Source organism: Chrysemys picta, chromosome 1 (assembly GCF_011386835.1).
Source record: "Chrysemys picta bellii isolate R12L10 chromosome 1, ASM1138683v2, whole genome shotgun sequence".
In the NCBI taxonomy this organism is placed as follows: Eukaryota; Metazoa; Chordata; order Testudines; family Emydidae; genus Chrysemys; species Chrysemys picta.
In genome coordinates, this window is record NC_088791.1 from 90,550,458 (window position 1) to 90,563,551 (window position 13,094).

General features: G+C 38.9%; 1 protein-coding gene across 12 annotated transcripts in view; it reads left to right on the forward strand.

The window, feature by feature from the left end:
- LOC101937547 (putative RNA-binding protein Luc7-like 2) overlaps window positions 1-13,094 on the forward strand; it is an 84,709-nt gene that overhangs the window by 17,274 nt on the left and 54,341 nt on the right. For 4 of the 12 annotated variants that reach the window (XM_065562652.1, XM_008173245.4, XM_065562604.1 and 1 more), the window contains one exon: window positions 9,926-10,020. In XM_065562652.1, coding sequence (XP_065418724.1) covers window positions 9,926-10,020 — 95 coding nt within the window. Of the gene's footprint in view, window positions 1-8,202; window positions 8,274-9,376; window positions 9,504-9,925; window positions 10,021-13,094 lie in introns of those variants that run through there. The other 8 variants (XM_042859709.2, XM_042859710.2, XM_065562597.1 and 5 more) reach the window with 4 other exon arrangements.

Sequence of the window (13,094 nt, forward strand, 5' to 3'; positions counted from 1 at the left end):
GGGACACCATCCCTTAGATTAAGTAGTATTAATTTAGAGAGAAGGCAGAGGTTATATGTCTATAATACATATAACATCCTGGGGGAAAATGAAGGTATATCAAGCATATCTCTTGGCATAGTAAATTATGAAATACATTTTTGCATAGTGTTAAGTAAAACAGTCTCTTCCTGAATTTAGTGGTATGTATGTTATGGTAACTTTGAGAATTCTGTTTCATATTTTATTTTTTTAGCGCTGGAAATACATATCTCACAGTTTTGTTACATATCTGTTAATTTACTTGCATGCCTTTTTTTCCTTTGCATATGCTGTTTTCAATCTCAAAACAGTAATTGGGATGAGAGGATCAGCATCCAATTCTAACTTGAGTACTTCAAAACTTGCTAATAAAAGGGAGTGTGTGGGAGGAGCCCTCAGATTGATAACACTTAGCCCTGAGCTTATTAAATTGACTTTTTTTTGTATGTTCGATAGACACAGTTCTTTTAAAGGGTTTAACAAGAAGTAGTGTCAGACATGTACTACCGTTAGGTAGTAGCTTTGTCCTGACAGTAAGCACTCTGTACTATTTTTAAACTGAAATATATTTGAAAATAAAGACCTTTAACTAAAATTGGCAGTGACCATGTATGCTCAGTGTCAAGATGTTAAGACCAGTTTTCATTTTGCTTTACTACTGCTTACTAACAGAACTCTAGTATTTACTTAGTAGGCAGTAACATTTTATTTAAATGTTAAATAGTTCAATAGTAAGGCAAGGTAGAAACTTGTTTTCCAATTTCTTATTGATCTGTCATTCCTATCCTGCACATCATGTTGTTGAGATTACTTCATTTAGTACTTGCAAGAAGTACAAATTTAAGTTTTTAATTATTTTCAACATTTCACATACGTGCTTGTGATCCTGTAAACACTCAGTATAAGGTATTGAGCAAATGGAGCCTGACTTCTTTCTAAGGTGAAGTGACATAGCAAGTTGTAGTCCTATAGTTCAGGATATGGCATTTATTTTGTATGCAAATAACCTGACAGATGATGATATAAAGTCAAAGTTGAGTAGTCTGTTGATGAGGCTTATATGAGGAAAATCAGGGATTTAAAAAAAAGTTAAGTGATGTAGAAGAAACTATTAAAATGAGTTGAATAAAGTAATCTTTACAGTTGTATAGGTTACTTGTCTAGTTTTAGATCATGAGCATTTATAAAAACTGGAATCTAAGTGGAAGCAGAGTACAGACTAAGATGTGGAATTGTCTGTTAATGGAAAACAAAACCTTCTCTAAACATAACATCTGTTAGGATTCTCACCACCTCAGCATGAGACACTCAGGACTTCTTAAGCTCTTGAATACATTTAGTCCATATGTACATCATTGGTGGGGCGAATAGGCCAGCAGTTCTAGTGCTGGGTGCATGCCATCCTATTTAGTTTAACTATTGCTTTTGGAGCATTCAGTTCAATTCCTGAACTGTGGCCCACAAAGGACCTCTCCAGTCATTGCACCAGCTCTTTTCCCCTGACTCCTGGAAATACACACAATATTTCGTAGTAAAGTCTTTGGCTTCCATTCTGGTCCAAGTCTCTTAAATTTTGTCTTTTGCACCAGCTGTATCAACACTTCAATCAATGCTTACCCATGGTCTTTGCCTATTTGTCTATCTGCACTTCCACACCTCTGAAGCAGCTTTGCCTGTGTCTCATATTTTAGGCACCTGTTGTTTAGTGTCAGTGCCAGTGGTTTTCTTGGAATTTGGAGCCTGTGTTTAGCACCCTGCAGTGCTCTGGTGCATCATTTGAGCCTCATATCTCCTGGTGGTATTTTTTTTTTTTTTTTTCTGAAGGACATATAGGGAGCCAGGAAGACCACTCACAAGCTTCATACCACATCCTTGCAACAGGACTATTAATGACAAATGAGCATATTGGTTGCATTGTCTCCGCATAGAGTCAACCACAATGTTAAGGAGTGCCAGATATATTGGCAGATGTCACCTTGGGCTCTAAGAAAACATGAAGAATGTCTCTAATGCATCCTCCAGGCAACTCCAGAAACTCATGTACATCTGACATGAGTCTGGGCCAGAGTGCTTCATAGGGTAAATCTGAGGCTTCTTCCTTGAAGTTAGCTGAGACATCTGAGTCGTTTGACTTTGTGTCTGTCTGTCTGCCAGTCCTTTTTGGCCCAAATGTAGCACTTCTGTGATAGCTCAGTGAAGCAGCCTAGTCATTGAAGTGTCCCATATCATCACCTTGGAATACAAGTACCCTACAAGCCTTGTCTCCGCCATATGCTGGAAACCTCAGTTTTTTGAAGTCTGTGATACTGAGCTCCAGTCAACTCATGAAGTATTAGAAGAAAATCAGTAGCTCTCTGACATATTGCTGATGCCAGACTTCAGTCAAGATGTCTCGAACTCCATCTATGCTCATGTTCTTGAGGTGGAGTTGGTGATTCAGTGATCCATTATATGTTTGGATTTGATATCCAATATAGAATGGACAGCAAGCTCTTCAGCCTCAATCACCTCTGATCCAAGACATACATTATCACTAAATCAGTCATTGAATTCCAGTATGCAGATGACTGGGCCCTGTGCGCCCACTCGGAAGACTATCTTAAAAAAATCTGAGGCTTACAACCAACTCGGCCTCTCACACAACACCAAGAAAATTAAAGTATTCCTCCAACTGGCTCTGCATCACCAGGATCCTGCTCCCATAATTCAGATCAATGAAGAGACCCTGGAGAACGTCAAGGCACTCCTTTTACCTTGGTAGCTATCTGTCACAGAAAGTTGACATTAACAAGGAAATTCCACACCGCCTTCCATGCACCAGTGCAGCTTTCAGATGTTTGAGAAAACATGTCTTCAAAGATTGTGACATCAAGGTTCAAACCAAGCTGCTGTGTGTACCAGGCCGTTTTTATCCCAGCTCTCTTGTATTGTGCTGAAACTTGAGCCATGTACAGTGGACGCCTCAAGGTTCTTGAATGATACCATCAATGGTGCATCTGCAGGATCTTCTGAATCAAGTGGGATGACTGACACATCTATGTCCATGTTCTGTCCCAAGCCAAAACCTCCAGCATTGAAGCTTTGATCATCCACCACCACCTCCATTGGTCTGGTTATGTTCTTCAAATGCCAGAAAATCAGCTCCCAAAGCAAGTCATGTTCCCACAACTGAGCCATGGCCAACAGACGAGGGCTGGGCAAAGAAAGCACTTCAGAGACACCCTCAAAGCCAACATGAAGTATTGACATAAACTCCTGGGAAACCCAAGCCCTGGACTGACCAAAATGGAAAAGGACCTTGTGGCAAGGACCCCAGTATTTTGAGATCCAACTGAGACAACAGGAATTGGGTAAACAGGAAAGGAGGAAAGAATGCGCTGCAGCCCAACTCAACAATCCAGATCTACCCCTTCCATTGGGAAATGTCTGTCCCGGTTGTGACAAGTTCTGTGGATCCTGGATTGGTCTCATTAGCCACCTGCAGATCCACCAGTGATAACTGGTGATCATTTTATGGAAGACAGTCATTCTCAAACTCCAAGGGATCACTGATGACATGTTTGCCAAACCAGCCAGATCACTGCAGATCCTCTGTGAGGCTACCATGAGGTCTCTAGTACCCAGCTTCAAACCATTGTTCACAACCCAGGGGTAAAGAAATCAGAGTTCTCTGTGTAGGTGGGTATGTTTTGTATTGTGGCTAGTGCTCTCAATGCACAAAAGTTCCAGCTTTGACACTATAGCTTCAGGTATCTCTTGCACTTGGGGCTACAAGAAAGTTGGTGCTTTCCAAGGCCAACTGGAAACACATGGTCACCTTGAACACATGCATTCTGAGAGTTGTTCAATGCAGCTACAAGTTCAGGTTTTCAGAAAACTATCCAGATCGCTTCTCCTCTGTCCCTACCCTACTGAGAATATGTCATGCACCTTATCAGGAAGAGATGCTGCAAGAAATCTAGTACTTCCTGACAGAGCCAGTGAGCCCATGTTCTTAGTTGCTACCCTGAACAAGGGGGTCAAATAAGTACCTAGCTACACAGTTGTGGCTGTTGCTTTGTAGTACCCATGGTGCATCTCCACATGTGACAACCTCAGTGGACCCTGAAATTCCAGAGAAAACAAGTGTCATAGGGTCTCTCTCACATTGTATTCTGGTAACTGCCAATTCAACGCAAACCATCCTAGGGAATTCCTTTTCCATATATTTGATTATTAAAACGTTCTTGTAAATTTTCCTTGAGAGGGACTAAAGTCCTTGCAAACTCCAACAACTTTGGAAATGTTTTGTTTAGAATTGATTCAATAATTTTTATGAAGACCATGTCAAAGTTGTTGGATATATTTTGTGTTGCTGTGACGTGGCTGGTATGAACTAGATAGTCATGTCAAACCTCACTGAATCTAAGGCAAGTTTGTCTCCCCTGCCTCTCTTAGATATTTGGCTCACAGACATCTTCATCGTTCTTTCTCCAGCTGTTCGCAAAACATTGCTTCTTGGATTCAGCTATCAAGAGGGAATAACGTTTTGGTTTCTTTGTGCTACAGAATTTGTTTACAGAGTAGGGAATAACAAACTCTTCTGTCCTGAAAAGTTTTTTGTTTCATTTTAGGATATCCCATATCTGAGTTGGCTGATTTTGAGGTTTTTATACTTTTTTTTTTTAATGCTGTCTGTGTTTTGTTTGAGAGTAGAAGGCATTTAACCCCTCCCTTGTGTATTTAATTTTGTTTTTATAAACCTCCCTGGTCACATTATTGGTTTTGGACTTAGTGTTGTGTGTTGCAGCCTTGCTCTCTTTTGGGACATCCCATGTACACCTCTACCCCTATATAATGTGACCCAATATAACATGAATTCGGCTATAATGCGGTGAAGCAGTGCTCGGGGAGGCGGGGCTGCGCACTCCGGTGGATCAAAGCAAGTTTGATATAACGTGGTAAGATTTTTTTTGGCTCCCGAGGACAGCGTGTTATCGGGGTAGAGGTGTACTTTTTACTCTCCAGGAATGAGAATCTTGTTGGATGGCATCTTTAGAGAAGCGATAATTCCGGACATGCAATTCTTTTCTGAAGCTGTAATTCCAACAGGATTCTTCTCACCTGCCCACTGCTTCCTCAGAGTTTGGAGGGTTTTTTTATTGACGTGATCTTTGCTTTTTGCAGCTTAATTTTATTTCACTTAATGCAGATTTTTAACATCAGGTGACTTGTTTCTTTTGGGAGGTTTACCTCCTTCATAATTGGGAACTGATGGGAAGGTTCCCAGGGCAGTGATCATTCTCAGTGACTGGCATACATCTGCCATTGGGGGAGTGAGCTGCTGACTTGTGCTCAGCCCTGCTGCTGTTGCCCTTTAAATAAACATAAATGTTCAAGAACTTTTCTTTGCCAGTCTCAGGCTGCAGAGTTGAGACCTAGGATTGAAGATCCTGTTAGAACAACATCTGTATAAAAATAAATTGGTAGCTTCTTGCTTCTTGGGACGGGCATGGGAATAATGTTCCTTCTCGATACATTGCATGTTCAGAAGTAAATTTTAAGTGAACTGTTCGTGACGGTGGCATATAGCTGTCAATTTTATATTGCCGCAGTGTAAAGTATGATGTATTCTGCACTTATATTAATAGGAATAATATATTCTATTATGGTAAAGACAGTGTGGTAGGTATTAAACAGATGTAAACTTTTGGTGTGTAAGTTATGAGGAAAAAGCCTAATCTGTCTTGGTAAATATAGTGTAATACAGAAAAAAAACCCTAAGAACTTGATCCTGCCCTCCAAATGCAAAGACACATTGCCATTGGGGGGGAGGGATAGCTCAGTGGTTTGAGCATTGGCCTGCTAAACCCAGGGTTGTGAGTTCAATCCTTGAGGGGGCTACTTACGGATCTGGGGCAAAATCAGTACTTGGTTCTGCTAGTGAAGGCAGGGGGCTAGACTTGATGACCTTTCGGGGTCCCTTCCAGGTCTATGAGATAGAGACACACACACACACACATTGTGTTTGGTTGCATTGCACTTGTGCCTTGGTATTAGAGTTTAAGGTTTAGCACTAACTGGTAATTCCTGCTAGAATATATGGTTCTAAAATGGAAGGAATAACTTGCTGTTCATAGTATGTTACAATATTGTGAACAAGAGATGGATTGAAATGAAACTAGTCTGTAGTTAGTTATTGCAAAAGATGGTTGAAATATACAAACTCATTGCCAAAATCAGCAGTCAAAATGTACTGTAAATTCCTTCAAGCATGAACTGAAGGAACATGGTGGATGTTCACAGCAAAGTTTGATTTTTGGAGGGTGTTTAAAATGACTTGTTCTTACGAGGATCAATCTTGAGAGCTTACAGGTACTAAGTGTGCTCTTAGCCCTTAAATTTTCTTTAAAGTTCAGCAGTATAATTTGGTCTTAGCTGTTGACTTTTGTTGCTTTTTAGTCAACATTTTTTTTATTTAATGTAGTAAAACAGTTTTCTAAAATGACTGTTGCATTATTATTGCCATTGTTTGGGGTCTGGTCTCCTCCTGATGTGTGTATTAATACTAACAGCAGCGTTGTGTGCATGCATCTCAAGAAATGAGATGGTTAAGCATAGAAGCATCCTTGACAATTGGCTTTTTTCCTGAATAGCTTCATTCCCATTTAAAGTTCTTCTCCCGCTCACCCCTAGTGTAATACATCACAGAAATATGGTTTGGGTCAGATATCTTGAATAAAACTGAAGCTGCTGTTTCTTTAGGTGAATTAAATCAATCCTTTTGAGTTTCCATATAAATCCACTGTCAATCAACATAAACAAATAACAAATAAAATCCAATTGGGAGCACTGAAATGGGTCATAATATAATAGATGCTGATTGCTGTAACACATTAAAAATGTAAAACGGTAATTTATTAATATGTGTAAGCCCTGAAGATCAACCATGGAATACTCTGTAGGGGCAAGGTTAAGAATAGGGTTGGTCATTTGACTAGTCCAAAAATAATTGACAATATCTGACCTATCAATTGACCAATATCAAAAGTAGTCAATATTTTAAAAAACTAATTTATTAGAATAGTAATTAAAAAAGATTAAGGCGTTATGGTCTCCAGTAGGCTTAGCCTCAATACATATGCCTTAATTACAAAAAATAAGTTACTTAACAGAGTTATTTTATCTCAGAAAATGTGAAAAACAATGGAATCAAGGTTTAAAAAAAAAGCAGCATGGTGCAATCAAAAAGTTAGGCTACTGCTTACAAAGGGATAGGTTTAATTAATTGTATTTAATCAGTTAGGATAATTTAAAACACTTTAAAATTATTACTAATTGCATTTAGATTTTTTTCCCTTGTGAAAACACAAGATTATATTCATAAGTATTTCATAGGTTTGTTTAGTGACTATTTTCATATGGTAAAATATTAAAGTGAATGCTGTGGCTGCTTAATTAAATCCAATCAGACAAAGAGGAATATTTGTTTTGATTAGTAGAACTCTTGTGAACCTTGGCTTATTCACACCCAAATCACTCGGTTATTGGAAAACTCTGGGAAGGAACATCTGCTATTGCATTACAAAAATAATTCTTAAAAGGTTTCTCCCTTTACAGCAGAGTGAGCCCCAGGCATTTGCTATATGCAGATCTAACTTACCCTGGAAACATTTGTGAAGACCTAATACAGAATCCATAAATAGTGACTAGAATGTTAATGTGGAACAGGTTCCTAAAGCTGTTGTCACTCATGCATTCATTTTTGTAGCTACCTCTGTTTTCTCTGTATTGTCCCATCCCTTCTTCCTAAATCTCACATGCTATGTAAATGGAAAAGCATGAGAGACTTGAGTACATTGCTGCTGTACAATCAGCAGTTGATTGTGGCAAAGGTACAAAGAATGCTCCTTCTGGAGCTTAGTAACATATCTGAAAACACTCCTATCTCCGTAGGCTTGAGGAACATAAGTCCTTTAGCTACTCCCCAGTCTCAGTATACCTCTCAGTAGTTCTAGTAGGCCATCAGCTGTTTTTTTGTTTTTTTTGTTTTTTTTTTAACACACTAGTTGGTTTGTTCATTTGTTTTTATGTACAAGAATCTTTACAGTCAACATGTATTTCTAGATGCTGTGTTGAAATTGCTGGCAGAGTCTATTCTATACAAACTGAACAATCTGGCCCCTTGTTTTATTTATAAAGGTTCAATGTATCTTTGCCTGCCTACTTCAATCTGCAAGGGAGTGTCAGAAAGGCCCCGCATTCGCCGAGCCGTGAGTTATCACTAACTTTTCAGATGTGTTAATGAATGTGGAACAAACGCAGTTATGTGTTTTTTTTAAAAAAAAATGAACCCCCAAAAAAAACCTTTTACTGCAGTAGCAGGCGTGATTGAATAAGGGATTATTCTAAATTTTTAGTTTTACAAATAACCTATTAAAACTGAAGACTTAGCCTCTAGAAAACCTATTGTTGAACTGCTCCGAAGCTGTTCTAGCCTGTGAATTACTGGTTTTAAGATTGTGTTGCATCCTACAGGCAAATTAAGTGTGTCTTGTTCTGAAAATTTTCAGTTGTTTAACAACTTGAATGAAGTTCAGCCCATCTGAAAATGTTACGTTTTAGTTTCCTATGCATAGCAGTGATATTTTAAAATGAGATTACATAATAGAATGAAGGACGTTACCATTTTATTGTATAGTTAACAAATGGATTGGGCTTGTTGAACCATTTCATAGATTTAAAATTCTCAGATGTTTCAGGTTTATTAGAATGGAGAAGTGACTACATTCATAACTGCAAAATTTATCCACCCTCTTTAAAGTACTTTGGTAATGGGATGGGAAAAAGTTGCAAACTGAACTCATTGTACTTTTTCTCCAACAGCTGTCCTTGCTTCAGTAATTCACCAGTAGGTTTTCATTTAATAGTGATGCTAGGAGGTTATTGTATTTTAATGAGTAGACAGACACCCTGTGAGATTTTGAGATGTTTTATAACTCCTGTATCTCTATAGGAAAAAAAATCTTTGAGTGACCTCACTTCCAGAAATGGAATAGTGGCTGTTCCATTATGACTTTTTAAGGAAAACAAATCCTGCAATAAAAAAACCCTCAATAATTGGTTATTTGGAACTGAACTATCCAACCTTGTTCACAGATGGGATTTTTTTAAACTTGCAATTGGACCTCATTGTGTGGTAAGCTGGTTGATGCTTCTGCTGTGATGCAGGAGCTACACCATTATGAAAATAGAATTAAAATGCTTCCAGCTCAGCAACATGGAACAGATGGGGTCTATGACATGGGGGTTGCAAGCTTCTGTAAAAGTAATGTTACATATAGGCAATGTCTATTTGTATGATTGGTTCTTTCAGGTTTCTAATCACTTCAACCATTCTTTTGCCCTCTATTTACCCTGCCCCACCAGAAGTAAGGGGGTGCTTTGCATCCAAGAAGAAAGTAATGGAAGAAATGGCAGATGGTGTTCAGTGGAGGCTCTAAGTGTGTATTACATGTTTGTAAGATTGTTATATGCTAACTGCCAAGTACAAATCCATTATGGTAGCTTACACAAAATCTGGAACAGACACCTATATAGCATCTTGCATTGATGCTATCTTAGCAAAGTGTTTTTACCTAATACACTGCTTTTTCAATAAAAAGTATATTAAAATACTTGAAAGGTGGAAGCTTATAATTACATTTAAACAGCAGTATATAGTATGTAAAAAATTTAATACATAGTTAATGTTTGGGTATGGATTCATTAAAGGGTACTTAATCCTTTAAATTTTAGCTTCCATTAGGGTTTCTTTGTTCATTTTGGGGTAAAGGAATTGTTAACACTTTGAACATAAAACTTGCAAAAGCAGGCTGGCTTCTCCATTTGTCTAACCTGGAGTGTCTTCATTTCTATATTTCAGGGGATACTACCCGTCAGCGAATCAAATTCAGTGATGACCGAGTGTGCAAGAGCCACCTCCTAAACTGCTGCCCTCATGATGTCCTCTCTGGAACTGTATGTAACTTAATCTTGTATTTTGTTTACAGAAACAATAACAGAAATCCATTCTTCTGTTTCAATCTTAATTATGCCTCCAACATACCGCTTTTTGACATTTAAGTTAACTTGACAATTTTTTGAAAATATCCACCTTGGTTTTCCCTCTAGTGTTGTGGGATAGTTTGGCCAACTTTATACATAGCCAAAGTGTGTGTGTGTGCGCGCGTAAATAATCCTTACAAACACTTCTCATCCATGGGTTTTGTGCTGACATTTCTGATATATGATACAGATATGCACCTATGTTCTTTGAGTCACCTCTGTTTCATTGGAAAGGTTATAGAGAAGGAATGAATGGTTGAATATTAAATATTTTGGAATAGAAGCTATGATGTCAGTTGTGCATGAAGTCTCATGTAGACAAAGTAGTGCTTTCCATTGTAGGATCCACTAAATGGCCTCTCTTTCCAGGTATTCTGCCATTTCTACTGATGTTGGAGGAGGTTAAAAAAAATCCTTCTTGAAAATAAATAAATAGATCCTAGATACCATCACCACCTGTTCTGGCACATCAACAGCTCTGCTTGTTATCCTGTTTTGGGTTGTTGGGGTTTATTTTTTTATTTTTCTTCTTTTTTGCCTCCATATGCTGAGCCAGTAGTTCCTCTGCTTACTGTTTCCTGGCTGGATTTTTTTGCTGTCTTCTTTCCCCTTTATAACGGTTAAGTATTGAAGGATAGCAGGAGGGCTCCTTTAGCCTGGTGGATTTCTGCAGCATTTCCCCAGAGCTAGAAGTAGTAGAAGTATTATGACTCAGAGTGATAATCAAAGGGTGTGCCACATGTGGCAGTCCCCTCCTCCTATTCAGTAGCAGTGCTGGAAAAGGCTTGGGGGGAGCCATTTGAGGCAGAACCTGAATATATATATTTTTTTCTTTCATATTTCTTCACCAATTTTCTATGCCTTCTCTTTTCATCATTAAACATGTCCTTCAGAGAGATTTTCCTAAATGGAGCTTGGAAACAACATAAGGACTTGTTGGAAGACAGAAGAACTTGAAATTAGTAGACTTAATGGATGATTTACCTGTCCCTCAATGTATTTCCCAGGTAGCCATGGTGGCTGGTTCAGTTTACCTTCATTCCTAAGAGATGGCCATAGAACCTTTCAGGGCCCTTCTCCACAGTATTCTCAGGTGCACAAAGGGCTCACAAAACACTCATACACAGATTTCCCTGTTAGTAATCCTTGCGTTCTCTGTACTTGTGATCTAGGAGTTGCAGCTCTGTCCCTCCCTTCTCTGCAGTGGCCTTTACAAAAGCAGAGAGAGAAGAGAATGAGAGAGAAATCGAGGAGAAGGAAAAAGGGCAAAATAAATAAGTTATGGGTCTGATTTGGAGGATTTAGCTTTTCTCCTAACATTGTGGAAGGTAGTGGATTCTAAGCAGCTGAACCTAGAACTGAGAGGGCCATTTACAGAGCACATCTTTAGCTTCACCAGATTACACAGACATTTGTGTTCCAACTCTCCTTCCTCATTTCCTAAAACAGACTCTTCCTTACTTTAGCATAACAAAGTTTTGTCCTCATTTGGAAGAGCATTGTTATTTCTACAGTGAGCTCAACAGCCCTGCACTCCCCCTCACCTCCAAACCTTCTAAAAATGTAATGCAGTTGATCCCCCAAGTCACTGACTCACTTCAAGCGTCATTCGTTTTTAGTCATGTTCAGCACCCAGACTTTCTGTAGCACTCCAGGAATACCATGGCTAATACACTTCTCCTTATTCTCAAATCTTTCTGTGTGCTAGCAGGTTAGAAAATGATGATGGTCTATGTATAACTAATTGTATTGCTCCTCCTTTACCCTCTCCTTATTTCATTATTGTAGGAAATATGGAGAAAGGGGGCATGGGGGAGTTAATATCTGTTGGCTGATTGATTTTCTGCAAGGCTGTCCATGATGTAATATGATTCTCTGCAGATCCCTTTTAGTATCAGTAGCTGGGAGAAGTATGTGGGCCATAACAATACAACATTCAGATGCGTTGTTAAACATTAAATTGCTCAGAAAATTTTCCCACTGTCTGTCCCCCCCCCAAAAAAATCTCTAAAAGTTGTTCTGACAAGCACCTTCCTGATTTCCACTAATCTACAGATGAGCTTCAGAGTCCTATACTGATCATAAAAACTCCTCTTTTGGGTGTGGGCCAAACTTCCTAGTTCAAGAAGAATGAAAAAGCTTAGTCTATTTTCAAATGTGTTCGTTCTCACTAAGTGCATCGAAGGCTTCTATCATGTCGAGTTCATATCTCTTCTGACCAAGGCACCTCAGGAGAAGCCAGTCCCCTCAAGACATATCTCCATATTCCTAAATATTTTTATCAGCAACACTTTTTCCACCTCATTCAAAGGGAATCCTCAAGATACAGAGAGTCTCCCATAGTGTAGCTCTGAATCCAATGAAAAACTGAGTAACTTATTCCCTTCATTAGGAGCAATTGGAAAGGAATCCCCAGAGGTAAGCCTTCATGTGACTTATCCTGTGTCCTGCTGTTTACTGAGAAGCCTTCTTTAAGAGCAGGAGTTCAAATGAACTTTCTCATGGTTCTGGGGAAATGGCCATTTCAGGAAGCTTACAGCACCATTAAAAGGGGAACATAAAAACTTCTAGTTTGTCTGAGCAATCTTTGCCCTTGAGAAATGTCTCCATGAGATTCTGTAGAATGTTATTACTGTCCATAGGAAAATCATGTTATACCTGACTTCTGGGGAAGAATCAAGAAAGGGTTATCGAACCTCGAGTCCATCAGAATTTTCTGGAGGAACAAATTCTCTTGGTCTCAGCCGCATATGTCCTAAGGTCAAACTTGTGCATTGACTGGTTTTTGCAGTAGAAGATTGGGAGTTCAACCACAAGGTCTTTAAGCCATTAGTGGCCAGATGGAGTCTCCTTTAAATTGAGTTATCTGTGGCAATCCCATCAGCAAAATACAGATTTTCATGCTACATACACACAATTCCTCTCCCCCTACCCTGTTGACATTCATTCTCTCTCTCTCTCTCTCTCTCTCTCACTCACTCACACAC